The following is a 25,955-nucleotide window of genomic DNA, read 5'->3' as shown; positions in this document are numbered from 1 at the left end:
CATCAATAGCCGTGTGCTACTAACATGCTGATAGGTGTTGTGCACTGACCATGCCACTCTTGTTCAACCCAGCAGATAAGAGGCCACACTGGTTGGACTGAAGAATCACTGGCCAGGACTTCTCGCTGGGTAGGACTACTTGGCGTTCACATGGCAATTAGTGTCTAATGTCCATCTCACCTCTCACCTCTCTCTCACACTCCCTCCTCGCTATCATTGTCCTTCCCTCGGTCCGCCCTCCTCCTGTCCATTCCTCTCTTGTCCATCCTCCGCTCTGCCTCTAGGAATCTGTCTCTCTCTCATCCACCATTTTCTCTCCAAACTGTCTGAACTCTCCGACAATTAGCATTAGAAAATATATTTCTGATTTGGTCATTATTATGGGTATGTGAAAGGTGAAAAGGCAGTTTCATCTTCTTTATGAATGTATTTACGAACTATTCTACATCTTTAACAATATTATATAATACGTTTTTTCTAAAGATTTGACCTTTTCCTTTAAGGAATGTGATAACTTATGCTTCTGTCATGTATTTATCATATCAATATAAGTGAGGTGAGGTGTATGTTCAGTATCATTTAACCACCTAGCATTTTGTTTGTTTCATTTCCCCAATGGTCTTCACGGTATATAAATGGTTCCCTAGTTTGTTCTGGTACATGGAAGTAGAATATAGTGTAGTCAAAGTGTATCAGTTGCTTGGACTTAATTAATCAACTTATATGTATTATATATTGCCAATATAGGCTCATAAACACCGTTATTATACTCAGATTTTTTTTTACCAGTTTAGTTTTAATGCTTGGGTGTTCATGGGCAAAAGAGTGTCCAAAACTCTGTAGGGAAATAACGTGAACATGAGAAAGGGTACTTGTTGATGCCTTGAAAGTCAAGAAGAATCAATACAATTGTTGACCGTGAGAACCAGGAGGAGTGAAGGGATATGCAAACAAAGACAAAGGAGTGAGAGAGGGAGGGAGAGGAAGAGAGAGTTAAAATGATCCTCCTCGAACAAATCCTTTTCAATCTGATCAGTGTTTGGGATGGACTAACCAGCTTGGGACTCTGTAGCTTGTGACCAGGTAAGGAAACCTATTCTCCCCCAAAACATTTATTACTCCTTGGGATGGTTGCAAATGTTTTAAAATGTACAAATCTAACCTTTAAGATAATCTGCTTTGCTCTGTCCAAATGGTTGATCGAGCCTGGCTAGAACTCTATTTTAGAAACCTTTCAGATTGAAAGTAAATGTCTTCAAAATTGTAGGGTGCTGTTCTTATTTTCTAGTGAAGTCAGCTAAAAGCTAGTATAAAACAATATGTTCAAGTTTGTAGGCATAGTTTTTATTGATCTCCCTCAATGTAGTATTAGTGTGTTAGAGTGTTAGTACTTTTTTACGTAATTGTCAAGACACCTTACCTGGGATTCTACAAATGTCTATAATATGTAACTTATGAAAAGTATAGGATAAATTAATTATACAATAGTCATATTTTCCATAGGATCATACGTGATATTTCAACTACAGTATAATAGAAGCATGATCTGAAACAGTTTGACTTGACAAAGTATTACACATAGATCAATTGTGACTGCTTATTTAGGAATGATTTAATTATTTTGGAGTAGCCAGTTGTATTGCTGCAAATGTGCATGTTTGTTTTCAAGCTGCATTGGGATTTAAATGTTGTATTATGTCTTTACTATTGGTATGGTTATTTCTGGAATCTTGTTTGCCTGTATTTTTTCTCAAGTTTGTACTTTGGTATTGTAATTATGCTTCACTATCTATAGAATAAAGAAGTCGATTGAAATGTACATTCGTAGAAAAAAAAGTTGCTATCTAGAACCTAAAAGGGTTATTCGGCTGTCCCCATAGGATAACCCATTGAGAGAACCATTGTTGGTTCCAGGTAGAACTCTTTTGGTTACAGGTAGAACCCTCGTTTAAAAAATGGTTTCATTCATTTTTTTTTTTACAATACAAAACAGACACAACATCAACAGCATACAGACGCACACCAACATCTATAAAATCACCCCTGACCAGACCCACCGCCACCCCCACGTAGCCTAAACTGCACCATTTTGTTTCTCTCCAACGCCCATGCACTTTCAACATTTAAATAATAAAGCCTTATCATTGTATCAACGATGGAGGATTGATTGATTTTCGCTTTTTAAGTATACTTTAAAAAAAAAGATTGACAAGAAAAGTATCGTCCAACCCATTTGGTATCTCACTGCACACTCATATGCCATGTCATGAAATATGCAAACACAAATTAAAAGTACATTTACATTGTAATTCTGACAGCCAACTTTCCAGCTCCGCCCACAACTCCTGGACTTTATAACATTCCCAGAAGGCATGGATTATTGAGTCATTGTTAGTTTTACACTTAAGACATGACTTTGCTGTTGTGCTATAGAATTTCTGAATTTTGTCTTGTGTAATAAATTCTATACATTAGTTTATTTAAGTGATAATGCCCGAGAAGCCGGTGTTTGGAGGATGTTATTGGCACGGGTTTTGTTAGGCCCGAGACGAAGTCGAATCTAGCCAAGGTCGACTCGATCCGGTCGTTAACTCTTTTGTTCTCTTTTGTTTAAACATACATAATATTGAGCTAGTGTGCGATTTCACCTGGCATAGAACATTTGCTCTCTCGCCAGGCCACTGTTCAGAAGAGATACAGTAGCCAACTGCACAGCTAACACAGTCACTTCAAACTGAAGCTGGAATGACAGCAAACTAGCCGCATTTCGTGTTTTCCTATTGACATTTTTTTGTATATATCCATTGAAATTATGCTGATTCATGATTTTGACTGGCTGAAAAGCTGCCAGCCTATCTGTCTCGTTCCGACTCCCGACTTGTTCATTACCATAGGAGATCAAATTTCTAAATTGAAACAGTGTTGCAAATATCGGAGAGACGGACAGCAATGTTATACAAAATCTCCGCTGATGAAAAACAAATGCTACTCTAAAAGAAATGGGAAATTATGTCTAGATGCTTTTTACAATGTAGATCTAGTATATAAATTGCCTGGCTGGGCTGATGAGACAGTGGATAGCACAGTCAGATGGAACAGAGTAATTAAGAATTTCCACGTCATAGATTTAGCCGGTGGTACCTTGTGGAATAGACACCGTCTGGATGCGGTTTTAACCATTCAGCATCCAGGATTAGACCCACCTGTTGTATAAACCGGATTAAGTGTACATTTTCGTTAACAATAATTTTGTTTGTTATGTTCCAACATTCCCTTCACCTTGAGCCAATATCAGTTATTTGTATGTCTTGGTTCCAGTAGTTTATATACATTTAAGAGATTATCAGTTGGATAAGCTCTCTGCAAGGTTTGTATATCTTACGTATATGAATATCCTTTGACTCAAATAGGGTTCCCTCAAGGGTTGTACATAGATCCCAAAAGGGTTCTCTTATTTGACAGCCGAAGAACCCTTTTGGAACCTAGCCGAAGAACCCTTTTGGAACCCTTTTCTCTAAGACCGTAATGCAAAATCACATCATGATGATTGTTTGACTAGGATACTGAATAGGGGATTTGTCCAAAATACTGAGCAAATATATATTGGACAACAAGGTATTTCCCCAGTACATAAACACTTCAAAGGGATCTTCCACTGTGCCAAGTCAGGTTTGGATAGTCTCAGTGGTTGTAAAGGACTTAAGTAAAAGTACTTTAAACTACTACTTAAATAGTTTTTTTTGGGGGGGGGGGTATCTGCACTTCACTATTTATATTTTTGACACCCTTTACTTTTACTCCACTACATTCCTAAATAAAACAATGTACTTTTTACCCCATTCATTTTCCCTGACACCCAAAAGAACTTGTTACATTTTGAATGCTTAGCAGGACTATAAGGGCACAAGGTGAGACCCAGATGCAGAAATGGGAGGCAGATGGTTTGAGTCCTGATATTTATTAAACATTCCAAAAGGGGTAGGCTAGAGAATGGTCGTGGACAGTCAAAAGGTCAAAACCAGTTCAGAGTGCAGGAGGTACAGAGTGGGAGGAAGGCTCAAGGTCAGGGCAGGAAGAATGGTCAGGCAGGCGAGTACGGGGTCAAAAAAACAGGCAAGGGTCAATACCGGGAGGACTAGCAAAAGAGAATAGAGAAGGCAGGAGTACGGGAAAACATCTGGTTGACTTGAAAAACATACAAGACGAACTGGCACAGAGAGACAGGAAACACAGGGATACACAGTTGAAGTCGGAAGTTTACATACACTTAGGTTGAAGTCATTAAAACTCGTTTTTCAACCACTCCACAAATTTCTTGTTAACAAACTATAGTTTTGGCAAGTCGGTTAGGACATCTAGTTTGTGAATGACAAATGTAATTTTTCCAACAATTGTTTACAGACAGATTATTTCACTTATAATTCACTGTATCACAATTCCAGCGGGTCACAGGTTTACATACACTAAGTTGACTGTGTCTTTAACCAGCTTGGAAAATTCCATAAAATGATGTCATGGCTTTAGAAGCTTCTGATAGGCTAATTGACATAATTTGAGTCAATTGGAGGTGTACCTCCAAATACACATCAATGATGTCGCTCTTGCTGCTGGTGATTCTCTGATCCACCTCTACGCAGACGACACCATTCTGTTTACTTCTGGCCCCTCTTTGGACACTGTGTTAACTAACCTCCGGACGAGCTTCAATGCCATACAACTCTCCTTCTGTGGCCTCCAACTGCTCTTAAATACAACTACAAATACCTAGGTGTCTGGTTAGACTGTAAGCTCTCCTTCCAGACTCACATTAAGTATCTCCAATCTCAAATTAAATCTAGAATCGGCTTCCTATTTCGCAACACAGCATCCTTCACTCATGCTGCCAAACATACCCTCGTAAATCTGACCATCTTACCGATCCTCGACTTCGGTGATGTCATTTATAAAATAGCCTCCAACACTCTACTCAACAAATTGGATGTAGTCTATCACAGTGCCATCTGTTTTGTCACCAAAGCCCCATACACTACCCACCACTGCGACCTGTGCGCTCTCGTTGGCTGGCCCTCGCTTGATACTTGTCGCCAAACCCACCCGTAGCACGCGCTCCAGCAGGTATATCTCACTGGTCACCCACAAAGCCAATTCTTCCTTTGGCCTCCTTTCCTTCCAGTTCTCTGCTGCCAATGACTGGAACAAACTGCAAAAATCACTGAAGCTGGAGACTCATATCTCCCTCACCAGCTTTAAGCACCACCTGTCTGAGCAGCTCACAGATCACTGCACCTGTACATAGCCCATCTGCTAACAGCCCATCCAACTACCTCATCCCCATACTGTATTTATTGATTTATCTTGCTCCTTTGCACCCCAGTATCTCTACTTGCACATTCATCTTCTGCACATCCACCGTTCCAGTGTTTAATTGCTATAGTGTAATTACTTCTCCACCATGGCCTATTTATTGCCTTAACTTCCTTATCTTACCTCATTTGCACTCACTGTATATAGACTTTTTTGTTACATTTTTGTATATTGTATTATTGACTGTATGTTTTGTTTATTCCATGTGTAACTCTGTGTTGATGTTTGTGTCGAACTGCTACGCTTTATCTTGGCCAGGTCGCAGTTGCAAATGAGAACTTGTCACTCAAATAGCCTACCTGGTTAAATAAAGGTAAAATAAAAAAATATGAAACCTGTGGATGTATTTCAAGGCCTACCTTCAAACTCAGTGCCTCTTTGCTTGACATCATGGGAAAATCAAAAGAAATCAGCCAAGACCTCAGAAAATAGACCTCCACAAGTCTGGTTCATCCTTGGGAGCATTTTCCAAATGCCTGAAGGTAACACGTTCATCTGTACAAACAATAGTATGCAAGTATAAACACCATGGGACCACGCAGCCGTCATACCGCTCAGGAAGGAGATGTGTTCTGTCTCCTAGAGATGAACATACTTTGATGCAAAAAGTGCAAATCAATCCCAGAACAACAGCAAAGGCCCTTGTGTAGATGCTGGAGGAAACAGGTACAAAAGTATCTATATCCAGAGTAAAAACAGGTCCTATATCTACATAACCTGAAAGGCAGATCAGCAAGGAAGAAGCCACTGCTCCAAAACCGCCATAAAAAAAGCATCTGAAAAAAAGCATTTGCATTTGCACATGGTGACAAAGATCGTACTTTTTGGAGAAATGTCCTCTGGTCTGACAAAACAAAAATAGAACTGTTTGGCCATAATGACCAACGTTATGTTTGGAGGAAAAAGGGGGAAGCATACTTCCAAAGTTGTGGCAAAATGGCTTAAGGACAACAATGTCAAGGCTTTGGAGTGGCCATCACAAAGCCCTGACCTCCATCCTGTAGAAAATTTGTGGGCAGAACTGAAAAAGCGTGTGCGAGCAAGGAGGCCTACAAACCTGACTCTGTTACACAAGCTCTGTCAGGAGGAATGGGCCAAAATCCACCCAACTTATTCTGGGAAGCTTTTGGAAGGCTACCCAAAACCTTTGACCCAAGTAAAACAATTTAAAGGCAATGCTACCAAATATTAATTAAGCGTATGTAAATTTCTGACCCACTGGGAATGTGATGAAAGAAATTAAAGCTGAAATAAATCATTCTCTCTACTATTATTGTGACATTTCACATTCTTTAAATAAAGTGGTGATCCTAACTGACCTTAGACAGGGAATCTTTACTTGGATTGTGAAAGACAGAGTTTAAATGTATTTGGCTAAGGTGTATGTAAACATCCAACTTCAACTGTATACACCAGGGATAATAAGCGACACATGGAGGGTGTGGAGCCAATCACAAGACAGGTGAAACAGATCAGGGTGTGACAAGGACAGGAAAATGGTCCAATTCACCCACTTATTCAGAGAACATCCCTGCTCCTCCCTACTGCCTCTGATTTGGCGGACTCAATAAACACAAATGCTTCATTTGTAAATGATGAGTGTGCCCAACTATCCGTAAATTAAAATCAAGACAACCGTGCCGTCTGGTTTGCCATATATACGGAATTTGAAATTATTTATACTAAAAGTATACTTAAGTATATATTTTGAATTACATTTACTTTCGATACTGAAGTATGTTTAAAATTAAGTGCTTTTAGACTTTTAATCACATTGTACAGTATTTTACTGGGTGACTTTCACTTTAACTTGAGTCATTTTCTGTTAAGGTATCTTTACTTTTAGTCAAAGTATGGCAATGAAGTACTTTTCCCAGCAATGCTTCAACTGTATGAAATGGAATTGTAGTGGTCATGGACAGTTACCAGTGTTTTACTGTACACAGAGTCCATGGGAACTAAGTGTGAAGTCAGACGATCACCTTGGTTGTGATAACTGGATAATTCACCAGCATAAGCATATTTCTCAGTCCAATGCCTTCTTTGGATGGGCTTGTGGCCACATGCTTGTGTCAAGGTCATGACCTTTGACCCAGGCTCATATGTTTGGCACCTTCAAATATTTGACATCTCTACATAGTCGCGGCGATACATAACCAATTCTTGCTTTGTTGCTGATATTTCCAATTGGTCATAAGAGTACTGCATTTCACATGGTGTTTCAGAATGAAAGTATGTAAGGCAACACGGTCATTGATTTTTAGATAGTTTCCTTTCCACTATGGATTACAATGAAACATGGGCTTTTCTGCAGCTTCAACTAATCTATAGTCAGATTAAGTGTCTGTGTTTTATTCTTAACACACTTAATAATGAGCTTTTGAAAGCATGGTATACAACTGTACAGTCCAGAGACACCTGTCCTACAGGATCCCGATAGCTGCCCAGAGGTAAACCGTCACATCGTGTCACGGTTGAGGTTGAGTCAGTGGCACAACCTTTAGACTTTTACTTCAACCCCTGCAGGGAAGTTAACATAGCTCAGCCTATTCTTAGGAAGTGTTAACGGCAAGCATGCTTATCGACGCCCAAATGAAGGGCCTGTTAAACACATGTTGATGTTGCAGAATTTTTAAAACTCCAGTTAACAAAACACTTGTTGGAAACAGCATGGGTCCCACTTATAGTAGACTGTGTCTTACTAATTGCTTGGATGGACAGGTCTGTGGTGGTACACTGTAATTGTCCTACGTAGTTTGAAAACAGTGATTTTCAAACACTATGAGATTCGCGGTGACACTGGGAGCAAGGAAATACCCTCCCTTGGACTAAAAACTCATTGTAGGTTTTGAAAATCACCGTTTTTTAAAACTTTTAATCCTACCATGTCACAGAGAAGCATTTTTTTAAAGACCTTTCTTCTCATCTTTTTAACCACAGATCATAGAAACACACTGTTTTCACATATGTTGACACTGGTTTGGTGCTGGAGATTTTAAAAAATTGTTTTAACTAGGTAAGTCAGTTAAGAACAAATTATTATTTTCAATGACAGCCTAGGAACAGTGGGTTAACTGCCTGTTCAGGGGCAGAACGACAGATTTGTACCTTGTCAGCTCAGGGATTTGAACTTGCAACTCTTTTGGTTCCTAGTCCAACGCTCTAACCACTAGGCTACCCTGCCGAATATGAGTTTTAAAACTGGCGGAATTGTCCAGATTTTCAAAGTAGCATTTATATTTTTATATACCCTTATATATGAATACATACCCATGATATGATATGTGGTACTGTTTTAAAACTTTAATTTAGGAAAATTAAGGAAATTTAGGAAATTGTGTACCATTCGTAGCACTTAGACTGAACAATTTTATTTGATGAGAATGTGTTGTGGAAGTCATACCTTGTGGAAAAGTCAACGTGAAATACTGTAAATATCCTATATACTCTACACGCATGGAAACAACGCCTTGACTTTCTGAGGTGAGCAGGCCAGGGCTAATCCTCCGCTCCACCCTCAGGTATTAATCCTGGGAATCCTATTAGTGTGTCAACCTTGGGAGGAGGAAAGTCCCTCCTGGTCAGAAGACTTGGACTTGCCAAGGCTCGTGGAGGATTGTTTGCGCGTAGCTGGTTGTCCAAAACAATGACTTACCCCACATTTAGTCATTCCATTTGACTTATTAATTAAAGGCAGCGAATAGATTACTTATAGGGGGTGTCAGTGTTACTGTAAATTGCTCTATGAAGGAGCGGTGGAACAGAAAGATATAAAGAGGTAGAAACATGCGATAATGAGGATTTGAGCAAGACTTGGTAAGGGTCATCAAAAAAACGACCTGTTTTATGCTGGCTCTGAATACATATTTTAGAAGTACCTGATGTTAACATCGATAGTGCATTTGATCTAGAGTGAGAAGCTACGTCCAACATGAATTCAAAGTATAATATTGCCAGTCAACTATAGACATCCGTCTTAATTACAAACATTATAGATCATGGCTGTTTTGTAACAAATAATGGCATATTAAATTGTATTAAGTAAATTGTATTATCTGGTGACAACCAAAATCTTACATATGGTAAAATGACCAATGGTATAGTTCCTTAAGTAAATTACTAAGGCATGTACCCTTTTTATTCTAGCAACAACATTGTGCGTTGCATGATGTAGAGTGCGTTAGATGACCCAGAGTTAGATGATCTCGTGGATACAATTTTTATGTCTCTGCGTGCAGCATGTAGGAAGTAAGAGGCACTTCCGCGAACCAACGCTAACTGGCGTTAGCGCAATGACTGGAAGTCTACAGGTACGCTAAGATACGGCTTCGCACCTGAGTGCAGTACTGAGAGGACGTTAGTGGTAGTTTCCCGAGCCAATGCTACCTTCCTTCATACTGGAAGGCAGAGACATACAAATGGAATCCACAAGTTCATCTAACTCTGGGTAAGTAGACAAACTGCTTAATTGCCAGAATCTCTCACTGCACTGTCGGACTTTTCTGTCATTTCAACAGTAAAACACTGTAAATCTGTTACACAGCATTAATAAGGCTGTAGATTGCGCTGAATTATGGGTAAAATGCTTAAAAAGTACTGTTATAGAAAATTACTTGAACATGCTGTACTTCTTTATGGTAATAGCTCAGGCCTACTGTAGATTCAAATGATCCGTTTCAGGCACCAACCTCAATGCTGTCTGGCGAGACATGAATATCAGACTATTATATGAAATACCTTCTTGAAGCTGCTGTGAAGTGGAATAACATTTTCAGAAGCTACTGGGTAGGTACCTTGACTTGTTTATACACTGCCTTCGAAAAGTATTCAGACCCCTTGACTTTTTCTACATTTTGTTACGTTACAGCCTTATTATAAAATTGATTACATTTTTTCCCCTCATCGATCTACACACAATACCCCATAATGACAAAGCAAAAACAGTATTTAGAAATGTTTGCAAATGTATAAAAAAGAAAAAGTGAAATTTCACATTTACATAAGTATTCAGACCCTTTACTCAGTACTTTGTTGAAGCACCTTTGGCAGCGATTACAGCAGCGAGTCTCCTTGAGTATGACGCTACAAGCTTGGCACACCTGTATTTGGGGAGTTTCTCCCATTCTCCTCCGCTGATCCTCTCAAGCTCTGTCAGGTTGGATGTGGAGCGTCACTGCACAGCTATTTTCAGGTCTCTCCAGAGATGTTCGATCGGGTTCAAGTCCGGGCTCTGGCTGGGCCACTCAAGGACAATCAGAGACTTGTCCCCGAGCCACTCCTGCGTTGTCTTGGCTGTGTGCTTAGGGTCGTTGTCCTGTTGGAAGGTGAACCTTCGCCCCAGTCTGAGGTCCTGAGCGCTCTGGAGCAAGTTTTCATCAAGGATCTCTCTGTATTTGCTCTGTTCATCTTTTCCTTGATCCTGACTAGTCTCCCAGTCCCTGCTGCTGAAAAATTATCTCACAGCATGATGCTGCCACCACCAAGCTTCACTGTAGGGATGGTGCCAGGTTTCCTCCAGAAGTGACACTTGGCATTCATCAGACCAGAGTATCTTGTTTCTCATGGTCTGAGAGTCTTTAGGTGACTTTTTGCAAACTCCAAGCGGGCTGTCATGTGCGTTTTACTAAGGAGTAAGTTCTGTCTGGCCACTCTACCATAAAGGCCTGATTGGTGGAGTGCAGCAAGGTTCTTCCATCTCCACAGAGGAACTCTAGAGCTCTGTCAGAGTGACCATGGGGTTCTTGGTCATCTCCCTGACCAAGGCCTTCTCTCCCGATTGCTCTGTTTGGCCAGGCGGCCAGCTCTATGAAGAGTCCACTGTGTTGTTGGGGACCTTCAATGGTAGAAAAAAATTGTACCCTTCCCCAGATCTGTGCCTCGACACAATCCTGTCTCAGAGCCCTATGGATAAATCCTTCAACCTCATGGCTTGGTTTTTGATCTGACATGCACTGTCAACTCTGGGGCTTTATATAGACAGATGTCCTCCTTTCCAAATAATGTCCAATCAATTGAATTTACCACAGTTACCCATCAAGTTGTAGAAACATCTCAAGGATGATCAATGGAAACAGGATGCACCTGAGCTCAATTTCGAGTCTCATATCAAAGGGTCTGAATACCTTTGTAAATAAGGTATTTCTGTTTTGTATTTTTTAAATTAATTTGAGAAAAACAATTAAAACCTTTTTTTTCTCGCTTTGTCGTTATGTGGTATTGTGTGTAGATTGCTGAATATTTTATTTAATCCATTTTAGAATAAAGCTGTAACGTAACAAAATATGGAGGAAGTCAAGGGGTCTGAATACTTTCCGAAGGCACTGTAAGTATCTTTATTACGAACCAACATTGAATTGCAGCATGTTTTCTAATGTTGACACAAGCCCTTTCGATCGGCTCTAAATTGCTCGTAAATATCTTACTCTGTGCTACCTAGAAAAAAATCAGCCAGATAATAATTGTTGTGATGATAGGCTTTGCTGTACCGCAGCCTCTGAGTGCAGTAGGGAATCAACTGAGCACAGATGTGGGACCAATTATGTTTTCACTATTACTACAGAGAAATAGCTTGTTTTTAGCAATTCAAAAGACATGACCATTGGATGACTCATAGTGTTGTGCCTGCCAACCACTGGGCAGCTCTATCACAGTGTCATCGGAGGTAGCTAGAAGCATATCCAATTGATTTTCCTCCCAGGATTATATTTCAAGTAGGATAGCAGCCTACACAAAAAAAGAACTAATATTGCTAGCCATCTAGATGTCACTGTGATACAGTCTACTCAATGAGGAGAGCATGAATGACAACAACACCGGCACAGTATTCTCCTTAGCTGTCACAACCCTGTGTGACATACAATTGAAGTCGGAAGTTTACATACACCTTAGCCAAATACATTTAAACTCTGTTTTTCACAATTCCTGACATTTAATCTGAGTACAAATTCCCTGTCTTAAGTCAGTTAGGATCACCACTTTATTTTAAGAATGTGAAATGTCAGAATAATAGTAGAGCATGATTTATTTAAGCTTTTATTTCTTTCATCACATTCCCAGTGGGTCAGAAGTTTACATACACTTAATTAGTATTTGGTAGCATTGCCTTTAAATGGTATAACTTGGGTCAAATGTTTTTGGTAGCCTCCCGCAAGCTTCCCACAATATGTTGAGTGAATTTTGGCCCATTCCTCCTGACAGAGCTGGTGTAAATGAGTCAGGTTTGTAGGCCTCCTTACTCGCACATGCTTTTTCAGCTCTGCCCACAAATGTTCTATAGGATGGAGGTCAGGGCTTTGTGATGGCCACTCCAATACCTTGACTTTGTTGTCCTTAAGCCATTTTGCCACAACTTTGGAAGTATGCTTGGGGTCATTGTCCATTTGCGACAAAGCTTTAACTTCCTGATTGATGTCTTGAGATGTTGCTTCAATATATCCACATAATTTTACTCCTCATGAAGCCATCTATTTTGTGAAGTGCACCAGTCCCTCCTGCAGCAAAGCACCCACACAACATGATGCTGCCACTCTGTACTTCATGGTTGGGATGGTGTTCTTCGGCTTGCAAGCCTCTCCTTTTTCCTCCAAACATAACGTTGGTCATTATGGCCAAACAGTTCTACTTTTGTTTCATCAGACCAGAGGATATTTCTCCAAAAAGTACGATCTTTGTCCCCATGTGCAGATGCAAACCGTAGTCTGGCTTTTTATGGCGGGTTTGGAGCAGTGGCTTCTTCCTTGCTGAGCTGCCTTTCAGGTTATGTTGAAATAGGACTTGTTTTACTCTGGATATATATACTTTTGAACCTGTTTCCTCCATCATCTTCACAAGGGCCTTTGCTGTTGTTCTGGGATTGATTTGCACTTTTCGCACCAAAGTAAGTTCATCTCTAGGACACGTGTCTCCTTCCTGAGCGGTAAGACGGCTGCGTGGTTCCATGGTGTTTATACTTGCGTACTATTGTTTATACAAATGAACGTGATACCTTCAGGCGTTTGGAAATTGCTCCCAAGGATGAACCAGACTTGTGGAGGTCTGCAATTGGCTGATTTCTTTTGATGTCAAGCAAAGAGGCACTGAGTTTGAAGGTAGGCCTTGAAATACATCCACAGGTACACCTCCAATTGACTCAAATGATGTTAATTAGCCCATCAGAAGCTTCTAAAGCCATTTTTCCAAGCTGTTTAAAGGCAAAGTCAATTTAATGTATGTCAACTTCTGACCCACTGGAATTGTGATACAGTGAATTATAAGTTAAATAATCTGTCTGTAAACAATTGTTGGAACAATTACTTGTGTCATGCACAAACTAGATGTCCTAACCGACTTGCCAAAACTATAGTTTGTTAACAAGAAATTTGCGGAGTGGTTGAAAAACGAGTTTTAATGACTCCAACCTATGTGTATGTAAACTTCCGACTTCAACTGTATACGTAGCTGTCTTATTTGTATTTGTTCAATGCCTCAATTGATTTCACAAGCTATATTGGATATATGGCTGTACTGGTTCGAATCCACCCAAGATGATGAACCCTGAAGATGGGACAAAGGACATGACAAGGTGGCCCAGAGGAAGACAGCTGTTCTCAACCCTCACTGAGTTTGATTGAAGACGTCTAGTGAGGTAAGTACACACACACAGACACACACACACACACACACACACACACACACACACACACACACACACACACCACCCGCTTGATATGTCCCTTGTCACCTATCTTTTTACCCACAGACTAACAGCCCTGGTGCTCTCTGTCTCTCGTTCAGTTCTTTCTTTTTCTATGCCTGTCTTAGGGGTGAGAAGAGCTGACAAATCAAAACTGAGGATTCTTACGGCGCCCCATGAGGAACACCCGCTGACTTCTCTCTCCTGGATGATCTCCTGCCCAAACTGTCCCGTTGTGTTTCACTGCCTCTAAACACCGTTACACCAAATAGTTGCCCTATTTTATGCACAAATGTATTGTTTTTCTTACATTTATTGTAGCTTTCAGGGAGATTTTCACTGTACGTTTTACAGCATTATACTGGCACCAGTGTTGTCAGCTTAATACTGCAATTTTGCTGACATATATTTGACAGTACTATTTGCCTTACTGTAAAACATTACATCATCCCCTTACAGAAGGGATGCTGTAATATGTTTTACGGTAAGGAAAATAGTACTGTCAAATATCACAGCATCACGGCTGTAAAGCAAAATTACAGTATTAAGCTGACAACACTGGTGCAAGTATAATGCTGTACATTTACAGGGAAAAGTCTTACTGTCTATCCCTTTAATAAGTGCTTAGTAATTACCTAGTAATGGAGTTTTTTTTGTTATTTTCACATCCTATTTCCACCTGTCTGACAATAAAAACTGCTTAACAACAGGTGTCAAAATGTGTAATTACAAAAAAATGATCAAAACTATCAGAACATGTTAATACAATGTTGTTACGAGGGTAATTGCAGCATTACTTACTATACAAGTTTAGAGCAAGTTAACGTAAAGTGTGACCCCGCATCGTAGTCCAAACAGTGATATTACCCCAGGAAAAACAAAATACTCTGTGGTTGTTAATATGATGACGCACGAATCATGTGTGACGCACAAACGCTTCAAAGGCCATGTCTGATTACGCTCGTGTGTTAAAGTGAGTGAAAACAGATGGTGGAGAGTTCATTTGCAGATGAATGTGTCATCCATGCGCTACATCTGTTGCACACGTCCAGTAGCGTCGAATTCCTCATTAAAACATGCTGGGGAAAACGACTGAGTTTATTCTACCACATTTAAAAAAAAACACTTTAGAAGTTGAAATATAAGCATGCTGACATCTCAAGAATCGCCAACTTGATAAAAGTATGTTTTATGTATTATTCAGAATATACTGTATCCGATTGAAGGTATACTCCATGATGTGACGTAGATGCAGAAAGTAAACAGCATAGTGGGTCAATTTCCTCAACAACGAAGAGCGTTGATGTGCGAGGCTCAGTTTCTCTGCTCTTTTGGTCCCGTGGCTACTGTGTGAGAGCGAAGTGTTGCATCTCGCCCATCTCAATATCTGTGGTGCTGCTTGTGGCAACGTCATTTCGCTGAGACTACCTTTAAATACATTGGATTAAGAATGACTAATGTGACAAATCAATCAACTCTCAATAATCTGATGAAAATATAGGACTGGGGATTATATTTTAAGAAGCAGGCCGTGGCCTATCGGTAGGTGTGGTGAATTGATGATCGCAATGGGGATGGGTAAGAGGCTTATTAGGCAGTGTCCTTGAGAAATCTGTTACCTTCTCCTGGTTTTTCCTCACTGAACCTCAATTCAGGAACTGTTGGATTAGTTGAGGCTTTATACCTACTCTTAGAATTGTTTTGCAGTCAGGTGGTTTGATGGATGTCAATCTCTGACTACACACTACAAATGACATAAACATGAACTCTAACAAGGCTAATTGTTAAATGCTGTTCCCCAGATTTAAAAAAAGGTTCTTTCCCATTACTGTACTTTGTAACTCAGGGCTACTGTGCTATCGTAGTCTGTACACACCTCCTCAATAACACAAGGACTATTTGTGTCTCTTTCAATATATTTTATTTTGGTGGTATCCCCCGTGTCTCAGACAACTGTTCCCGTTGTTCCAGTATGAATAACCTCCTAACCCTGCATAGTAAACTGCCTGTCGGTCCACATGAAAATGAAAACCATCATTCATTAACTGCATCCTGCTGGCTGCCTTGTAATCGAATTACACTGCCCAGGGGGGTTCTCAGCTGTTGGCGTCATTCACTCCAAGCCATTGCTGGCTCGTTGAAAACCCAATAGCGGTGACTGATTGACTACATCATTGTAGTTGAATTGCTTATGATCCTAGCTCCATTACTCCCCACCGCTGCTGTGCTCGTGTCCTGTCATCGCCATCCTATTGCACTGTACTGTTCAGTGAATCAATGTCTGATCATGCCCTCGCATATTGCTGTTGTTGTCTATTCACAGAAGTGATAGCATAAGGTTTGAAATCATTCGTATTTCCCAAGACTTAGTATTTCCAATGAATGACTTATCGCCTTTGTCTTTTCCTTCCAGATGAGATGGATGGATAGAAGACGGCTAGAAACGGATTCGTTTGGCTGCCGATCACAAGAGGCCCGCTGTGCCAAAAGGGATCACCGGGAGGTGGACACCTCGACAGTTATTTGTCCCGTTATGGAGCCAACGTGCATTGTTTGATACAGCGACACGGCGATGAAGCACTAACAGCTTTAGCAGAGAGACAAGGTCCTGCGTGCTGTAATACTTCTCTAAGAAATTGACCCTGTTGTACAGGGGATTTGTGGATTTTTTTTGCCATGTGTCAAATCAGCTTGCCAGCCGCCCCACGTGTCCCTTGACAGGAGAGAAGCGAGACGTCGACCAAAGATGGCCGACAACGCCATCCCACCCCTGATGCTTTTGTCTACAGGGCAAACGCGTTGGGGTGGAGTACTTCCAGGTTTCATCCTACCCTCTTTCCCTCTTTTTTCTCTACTCCTCTATACTCTCATATCTTCCTCAACGGCTGCTGTTAGTTTGCCGGGATTAGACTATGACTATGGAGCCCAGCCCAAGTTTGTTTGCACCCCAATTCCAGCGGACGCAGACCCCAGCTGCTTCACACCAGGCGGGGCAGCACACGGACCTGTCCACGACAGACCCAGCAGTAATGGGCATCATGGACCTGCTGCAGGGGCGCCCAATGGTAACGGCAGGAGGCCGATGGGAATGGGGATGGGGATAGGAATATCAGACGAGGCCAAATCCACCATCCTGCACCTTCGCGAGAGCCTGGTGCGGCAAAAGGAGACCATCTTAGACCAACGGGAGACGATCAGGGAACTGACTGCCAAGCTGACCCTCTGTGAGGGCTTTGGCCGGGGGGTGGGTCATCACGATGACCATCACGACGACCACCATGGAAACGCGCGTCACAACTCCCATCACCCGAGCTCGCATCACTCCTACCATGACGCTGACCACCACGGGGACCCACACTACCCACTGAACAATGGGCACCGATCAGACCCGCACCACCGAGGGAAGGATAACTCTGGGAGCAAGCATGGGGCCTTCTCCCCTGAGCAGACTAGGAAAACGCTACAGACACTCAAGGAGAGGCTGGAGAACTTGCAGGTGAGTGGGGACAGGATCAAAGGATGAGTAGGAAAAGGGATAGGAAGCTTATTTGCCCTTTGTGTGGATAGAGGTCATCTTGTGCATCACTACGGGGCACTGTTTGTCTCGCTACTGACCTGAAATGAAGCACGACAAAGGGCGTTCCGGCTTTCTCCCACGCCGTGAGGATATAAGTGGCCTACAGCCCAAGTTCCATCCACGTGTGTGCGTATGAAGACCTAAATTGATTAGTTAATTATCCTGACTCTCACCATAGAGCTGTCTTGCACTAATGCAATGGGAATTCATGAAGCCTAGGAGAGGGTCCTGTTGAGTGATTGTATGACATATGACTGTTGACACTAACAACCAACCGAACACAGTTTGTTTATTTTATTGCGTGAATGAAGTTCCTTTATAGATACAAAAATCAAACTTAATTGACCACTATTTTTGGGGGATTATGAAAGATGATTGTTTTATTCTAATGATTTCTGTTTCTCATTATGAATGTTATCAATCCGCTTAAAGTGATTCTAACACTCCATAATGAATTGTAAGACCTGCTATAAGACTTGGTATACAGTCTAAGACAAAAAGGTGCTATCTAGAACTTCAAAGCGTTCTTCGGCTGGCCCCATAAGAGAACCCTTTGAATAACTATTTTTGGTTCCAGGTAGATCCCTTTACACAGAGGGTTCTACATGAACAAAAAGGGTTCTCCTATGGGGGCAGCCGAAGAGCCCTTTTGGAACCCTTTTTTTCTAAGAGTGTCAGCATTAATAACACTTGTTAATACTGGTGGTTCATTGAAAGTCGATGCCGACCGATATAGTGTTTTACAGCAGGGAGAATTAAAAGTGAACATTTTTCACACTGAGTTCTCTTAGATTGCCAACCAAAAGAGCAGTTGTCCCCCAAAAATTATTCAAATGTTGCTTGCTTACATTGTGACAATAATGACCATGAGAATGGCTGTAAGTGTTCAGATAACACTGAGATTCACTTTCTTCATCCTATTTATTGAATATCGGTTATCGGTGGATTTATCGGCCTATATCGAAATATCGGTTAATGGCCAATATTGGCCAATAATATAGATGAAACAATATATTTGTCAGGCTCTAAAAATATACTGTTATCAAATATTCTTGCTATAAGACATCAGATAGGCTTCTAGCCTGTGCGCGCATTAATAACACATAATAACACTGGTGGTTCATAGAGAAAGGGTTACACAGAAACCTTTGCCTTGAGGGTGTTAGACAAAGACAGTACAGCTGAGATTGGAGCTCCGTCACATAACAGGGACGTCTATGCCGCAAACCGGTTTCCAAGTGTTGCAGGGTTCTAGACACCTTCAATGCCAATTAGCATCATCCATGGTGATGAGCTAATAATCTTGGTGTGCTCTGGCACTGACTAAAGCCGGATTTGATCAGAGACACTGACAGAAGTAGAGGGAGGGAAGGAAGGAAGGTTTTCCAGGGAGGGAGGAGCCGACTTTAGTATTATTTCATTTATCTGCCCACTTGGAGAGATTAGGGGCAGCACAATATGGCCGAAGGAAGCAACCCAGAATGGGCTGAAGTAGAAGAGGTGTCTAAAGAACAAACAAAAAAACAGCTCTTTAAAAGTCCTATTATGGAAATAAATTACCATGGATATGCTCCAGAAAGTGTTAATTACCAAGCACATGGACTAATAATAAGGTATGCAAACATTTCCTATTATAACTATTATTAATTCTCTCTCTTTCTCCAGGCCAGGAATTCCTCCAGCTCCTATTCAAGCTCACTGAGAGACCTCCTGCAACGTAAAATCAATGCACTTGAGAAGCAGCTCAACAATCACTACGGTGGGCATCATGATTATGGTCACCATGACGACCACCACGATGACCACCATGACGACCACCACGATGACCATCCGGACGACCACCACGACGACCACCATGAACCTGGTCACCGCGATGACCACCACGATGATCATCACGATGACCAACATGGACCGGGTCACCACGACGACCACCATGATGACTATCACGACACCCACACCCCCACCCCAACCCGCTACAACAACCGCCCCAACAACCATCAAAACAGTCACCATGATGACCATCACTATGACCGACACTATGACCGCCATTATGATCGTAGCCACGGCCGCCATGACACACACCATAACGACCACCATGACGATCACCATGACGACCATCCTGATGATCATCACGACGACCACCACGATGATCTTCACGATGACCACCGTGAAAACGGTGATGACCACCAAGGCAATGACGACCATGGCCATCGTCCTCGTCCAGCCTATAACAGCAAGCCACCACCTCCATTACCTCTTGGCCGTGGACACAACAAGCTGGAAACTGTGCTGAGCCACCTTAACCACAGGAACTCTAACCCTGGTATTGAAACTCTCTGATAAATAACCCACTTTGCCATTGTATACTCTTGTCCGATTTATATCATGCATTCCAAGTTGTAGCTGTAGGTACAGACATAGTCAGTGCAAGAGGCGCCACTACAGTCCCTGGTTTGAATCCAGTCCGTATCACATTCGGCCGTGATTGGGAGTCCCATAGGGCGGCGCACAATTGGCCAAGCATCGTCTGAGTTTGGCCGGGATAGGCCGTCATTGTAAAATAAGAATTTGTTCTTAACTGACTTGCCTGGTTAAATAAAGGTAAAAAAAAAAAATACATATACGCTACCATTCAAAATTTTGGGTCACTTAGAAATGTCCTTGTTTTTGAAAGAAAAGCACCTTTTTTTGTCTATTAATTAAAATAACATCAAATTGATCAGAAATACAGTGTAGACATTGTTCATGTTGTAAATGACTATTGTAGCTGGAAAAGGCAGATTTTTAATGGAATATCTACATAGGCGTACAGAGGCCCATTATCAGCAACCGTCACTCCTGTGTTCCAATGGCACCTTGTGTTAGCTAATCCAAGTTTATAATTTTGAAAGGCTAATTAATCATTAGAAAACCCTTTTGCAATTATGTTAGCACAGCTGGAAACTGTTGTACTGAGTTTGGCCTTCTTTAGACTAGTTGAGATCTGGAGCATCAGCATTTGTGGGTTCGATTACAGGCTCAAAATGGCCAGAAACAAAGAACTTTCTTCTGAAACTCAGTCTATTCTTGTTCTGAGAAATGAAGGCTATACCATGTGAGAAATTGCCAAGAATCTGAAGATCTCGTACAATGCTGTGTACTACTCCCTTCACAGAACAGCGCAAACTAGCTCTAACCAGAATAGAAAGAGGAGTGGGAGGCCCCGGTGCACAACTGAGCAAGAGGACAAAAACATTAGAGAGTCTGGTCTGAGAAACAGACGCCTCACAAGTCCTCAATTGGCAGCTTCATTAAATAGTACCCGCAAAACACCAGTCTCAAAGTCAACAGTGTAAAGGCGACACCGGGATGCTGGCCTTCGAAGAACACAGACACTGGCAAATTACTTTAATTTCACTTCCTCAGCTGTTCGTTGCTCATATTTTGCTGTTTTGTATTCCAACAGGTACCCGGAAAAAGCCAAAGAGTCCGAATGCTTTCCAGATTGGCTTCCCTATGCGCACTAACTACATGTATGGAAGGATAAAAAAGACCCTACTCATTGAAATCTTCACCCTCACTGTCTGCCTCTGGATAAAAGGGGGTTCAGGGCCTGGCCTCGGCACGCCCTTCTCCTACTCTGTCCCGGGACAGGCCAACGAACTGGTTCTGATCGAATGGGGCAACAATCCCATGGAACTACTGGTTAACGACAATGTAAGAGCATGATTGCATATTTTGCATATTTTCACATAGTGACAATTTGTGAAGATATACTGTACATTCTCACTTCTTACACATATACGGTGCATTCGGAAAGTATTCAGACCCCTTGATTTTTTCCACATTTTGTTACGTTACAGCCTTATTCTAAAATTGATTAAATCGTTTCTCCCCCCTCATCAATCTACACACAATACCCCATAATAACAAAGCAAAAACAGGTTCTGACAAGGAGTGTTTGAACATTTTTATCAACATTTTAAGTAAGCATATGTTATCAGTCAGTTGTCCCATTGGCAGCACACGTGGAAAATCAATCACCTCAAGGCAAGCAAGCTTACACTTCAGTGGCAGGTGACTCCATTCTCATCCAATCAGGCACCAGATTTCGATTTATCTCCTGTCCTCAAGGAACGAGGCAGGGGGCAGTTGTGACAGTTACAGTTCACCTGGATCCTGCTATCACCCCGTCTTTCCCCCTTAGAGACAGTGGCCCTATCCTCATCTATCATCCTCCCTAATGGCATAAGACCTCAGAGGGCAAAGGGCAAGCAGCTTACCTAGCACAGTCATGTGGAGAGGCATCTCATGACAGGGTGGACGCGGGGATAGACACATGGTCCGGGCCCATACTATAACTGTGCATGAGTCAGGGTTTCTCCCAGACAAGAGGGGATTTGGTGGTTCAACCTGGGAGATGCCTAGCTATGGCACCTGAAGGCTATGTTGTTATGAGCTGACACAAAAGGAAAAAAATGACATTACTTGAGATGCAATGGCTATTTGTACCTATTCACAAAACCGGACAAATCTTTCATAAAATATCTCCCTAAAAAACAATATTTGTGTTGAATTTTTTCAAAATGTCCACGACAATGACACTACAGTCAGCCAATGAACCAATCAATTAACCTAGTAATAATCTTTCTCCGAACAGAACTTTGCCCTTTTCTCTCACGGAAATATTTTGTGTGGACTCTTTGGCTTGAGCCAATTAATCAATCAATCAGCCAATCATGCAATTATTTAATCAAGCCAGTGACTCTATTTCTCTGCACAGGCAGTGACGTTGCCCATGGCTATGACGGATGGGAAGTGGCACCACCTGTGCATGACATGGTCGTCACACGATGGGCATTGGGAGGCCTTCCAGGATGGTGTCAAAAGGGGGTCTGGAGAGAACCTATCTGCATGGCATCCCATCAAGCCTGGTGGAGTCTTTATTCTGGGCCAGGAACAGGTACAACTATACGTTTTCTCGCTATGAATTTGCATTCTCAAAGTTCTGAAGAACATATAAAACGCTGGGATAGGAACTGAAATTTCAAACAGCAGTACTGGATCCCACGGCTGCCTCCAAATGTGACCAGCAGGGAATTGCCTGTCACAATTCCCAATTTTGGGCTTTGCAGAATACAAAAAGTGGTTAATACAATCATGTTAAAGATGATTATCATTTAGTTGTGTCCTGAGAAGACACAGGCTATTGCCAAAAACTAAGCTTAGAAATCAACTTTAGCATTAATAAGCAACTACTTACTAGTTTTTCCCTACTTTGCAACTACTAGCATGTTTAGCTAACCCTTCCCCTAACCCTAACCCATAGCCTAGCTAATGTTAGCCACCTAGCTGACGTTAGCTTTAGCCACCTAGCCAACATTAGCCACAACATATCATATGAATTGAAATTCATAACATTTCATACTAAATGGATGATGGACATCCACAAATGAATTCATACCATATGAAATGTAACATATCAAACTAAATGCAGTGTCCCAGATTTACATTCACTATGTTACGTCTACCCCTGAGTCCAGGTTGGAGCATCTGCTAAATTACTCAAATGTAAATATAAAATTACTGATCCCTCTGAAACATATTACAGCTTAAACTGTTGCTAATGCTTCAAATTCATCGCTCAGTTTGGTCTTCCTTGGGAGATCCACTCTGACCGGGGCTCTTAATGTCATGTCTAGTGAGTTCCAGGAAATGACTGATGATTTAGGCCACAAATAAAAAGTTACCATAAGACTAGGCCATGAAATGGTTTTAAGTACGAGGGTTGATTGATCTGAACAGCCTAGTTTTAGAACGTAGTTGGCGGTTAACCAACCTTGCTTTGAAGGGGTAAAAAGGTGGAAAACTCAAAGGCGAGACAAGTCTGTTTAAATAATTGTGTATTGATCTTTTATTGTGGTATATCTAGTACTTTTACATATTTTGTAAAAAATCCTGTGTTTTCCTAACAGGATACCCTAGGTGGCCGATTTGACGCCACCCAGTCCTTCGTGGGCGAGATGTCAGACCTCCAGTTGTGGTCCCGCGTTCTCACACCCAATGAAATCTATAGCCAGGCTTCCTGTGGAGGTCACCTGGCAGGTGACCTCATCTCCTGGACAGAGGCAGTGGTCGAGCTTCACGGCGGGGTCACCAAATACCCCTTTGACCCCTGCCACTAAGGACTACCCCACTCTGCCTCATAAAAATATGGCCCCTGATGTTATTTAACGAGCTGTCTGGTGTGGCAGCAGGGCTCTGTGCACTACGCTGCAGACACATGACAGGCCCTTAGCAACAAACCAGGCTGGCCCTTAGGCATTCTGCAATTTTGCCATCCCTTTCCTCTCTGTTCTGCCTTCCCCCTCGCTGGGCCGAGGAACTGGGAAGACTTTAAAAGAGCAAAGGCTGGATTTAACTGAATGGCCATGACCACTGCTGCTCCCGGGATCCAATACCGGTAATAGGATTCCCTGTCTTTAAATGGGTCCACCCATGTTTGCCTCGGGCCTTAGTAAAGCCCTTCATCAGTCAGGTGTTCAAAGAATCATAACATTTTACTGGGACATATTATGCCGGGATATGGTTCTCAAAATCCTAACACTCCAGATGTTATTTGTTTGTCTTTCTGTTTTTGTTTTTTTGCTGGCGAGCAGGACAATACCAGTGACTAAAAGGAACGCACTGAGGCAGAATGCTCATAAACCAACTGTGCACAATATGGAATGAACAAACTAAAGGCACTCAAAACAGCCACATCGATGGCAAGTGTATGAGTTGGAAGACAATGATAATGATTTGATGATTGAATGTGATGAATGTGAGGTACTACATTGTATTTTTTTGTACATGAAGATGGAGGATCTCATCTATGGTTGTAGTTCTTTTGGGGGGGGGTTAGCCTGTCTCAACTCTACCTTTCACGCAAAAATGTTAGAGGACTATTTTATACTACTGTGTTGTACACACGTGCAACTGATAAACGTTCCATTTTATTTTTCAGATGAATTTAGCTCTACCAATATCAACTGATCAACACTCAACTGGATTGTAATTTCTATCAGTGTGTCTGAAATGGCTGCCAGGTTTTATGAAACACCCGAGTTGAAGTTGTGGATATGAGCCCGCATAAATACAGGTTAACTGCCTGTCAAGAGGTCCTAAGCTAATGCTGACATCTCCATTGTAATCTTGTGGTTTTACAGGCAGATTTACCTGACAAATAGAGCTCGGATCTAGATCCAGACTATTTCGGCGTTGTCATTGCAGACACATGCTCTTAAATACATTCATGAATGCACATGCACTCAAAACAGCTTGGGAAAGACAAACAATTCTGTAATGCTCTAAAAGGCTTATATTCAAAGTCAACCTCATCCAATGTTGGTTTTTATTAATTGGGTCCTGTGTTTTTTATGCATGTAAAATGCTTATAAAAATAGGTTTAAAAAAAATATAGCCTGTCTTGAATATCAACTGTCAAAATCATAAACAAAAACAAACCATTCATTTTTTTTTTTGTAAATATAAGGCATTTTACACAACAACACATCCTTTCCTTGTCTATCCTTTCACTGTGGTCATCCCTTTTCTGTCTGTAAAAGCATTCAAATTAGGAATTGATTTAGTTGCATTTGCTTACTCACCCCCATTTCACTGTGGGCTATTAAGTTCGGAATGTCTATGTCTCATTGAATCACATGAACACTGATCGTAAAAGGGTCGTCTGTTGTTGCCATGGTGATAGTATAGAGCTGGACATGCCCCCCTGACCACTAATAGTCATTACAACCATTACAGTACACAACAATTACAGTGGGTGACATTTTGTAGATATTTGTTAATGCACCTTTGTGAGAGGACATAGTGGTCTGTATTGTTGTGTAAGACTTTATAATGCCAAGTTGAGCATTATAAAAACCCATGCTCCCATTTTCCTGTTAGTGGGCCAAATGTATGTGAAGTTTAAAAAAAATAAAAATAAATTATGTTTCTCATTTGTTACAAATAAAAAATACTATTGATTCATTAATGAATGCTAATACAACTGGATATAATTCAGGTTAAACAGCATTGAATGCAGTTGTATAATCTGAATCTATGTTGCTTCCATAACGTTTGCTTAATCTCGCCTTTGGTATACATTTTAATCTGTATATAAAGACACACTCAATAGTTTTTTGTTTCTTGTCTGTAAATATTGAACAACCTTTTATTTATTCATTCTTGTGTGTTTGGTCAAAAGTCCCTTTCCTTTGTGTGTAAGCCAAAAATATGTCAAATGAATTGTAAAACTTAAATGAGGAATACATGAATAAAACTCTGTTAAATATGTTTCAATAAAATCAAGATTTTGAATAA

The 25,955-nt window shown here is 41.3% G+C and overlaps 1 protein-coding gene across 1 annotated transcript; it reads left to right on the top strand.

Annotated features, from left to right (window-relative positions):
* The first annotated feature begins 115 nt into the window (after nt 1-115).
* Nucleotides 116-25,955, top strand: LOC112264835 (neuronal pentraxin-2-like). The gene is made up of 6 exons (XM_024441705.2): nt 116-1,083; nt 16,449-17,531; nt 19,278-19,935; nt 21,058-21,308; nt 22,375-22,554; nt 23,567-25,955. Exons 2-6 carry the CDS (start codon nt 16,782-16,784, stop codon nt 23,774-23,776), a joined length of 2,049 nt encoding a protein of 682 aa, XP_024297473.1. The 5' UTR covers nt 116-1,083; nt 16,449-16,781; the 3' UTR covers nt 23,777-25,955.

This window comes from Oncorhynchus tshawytscha, linkage group LG13 (assembly GCF_018296145.1).
Source record: "Oncorhynchus tshawytscha isolate Ot180627B linkage group LG13, Otsh_v2.0, whole genome shotgun sequence".
NCBI lineage: Eukaryota > Metazoa > Chordata > Actinopteri > Salmoniformes > Salmonidae > Oncorhynchus > Oncorhynchus tshawytscha.
This window is presented reverse-complemented; position numbering and strand designations above follow the sequence as displayed.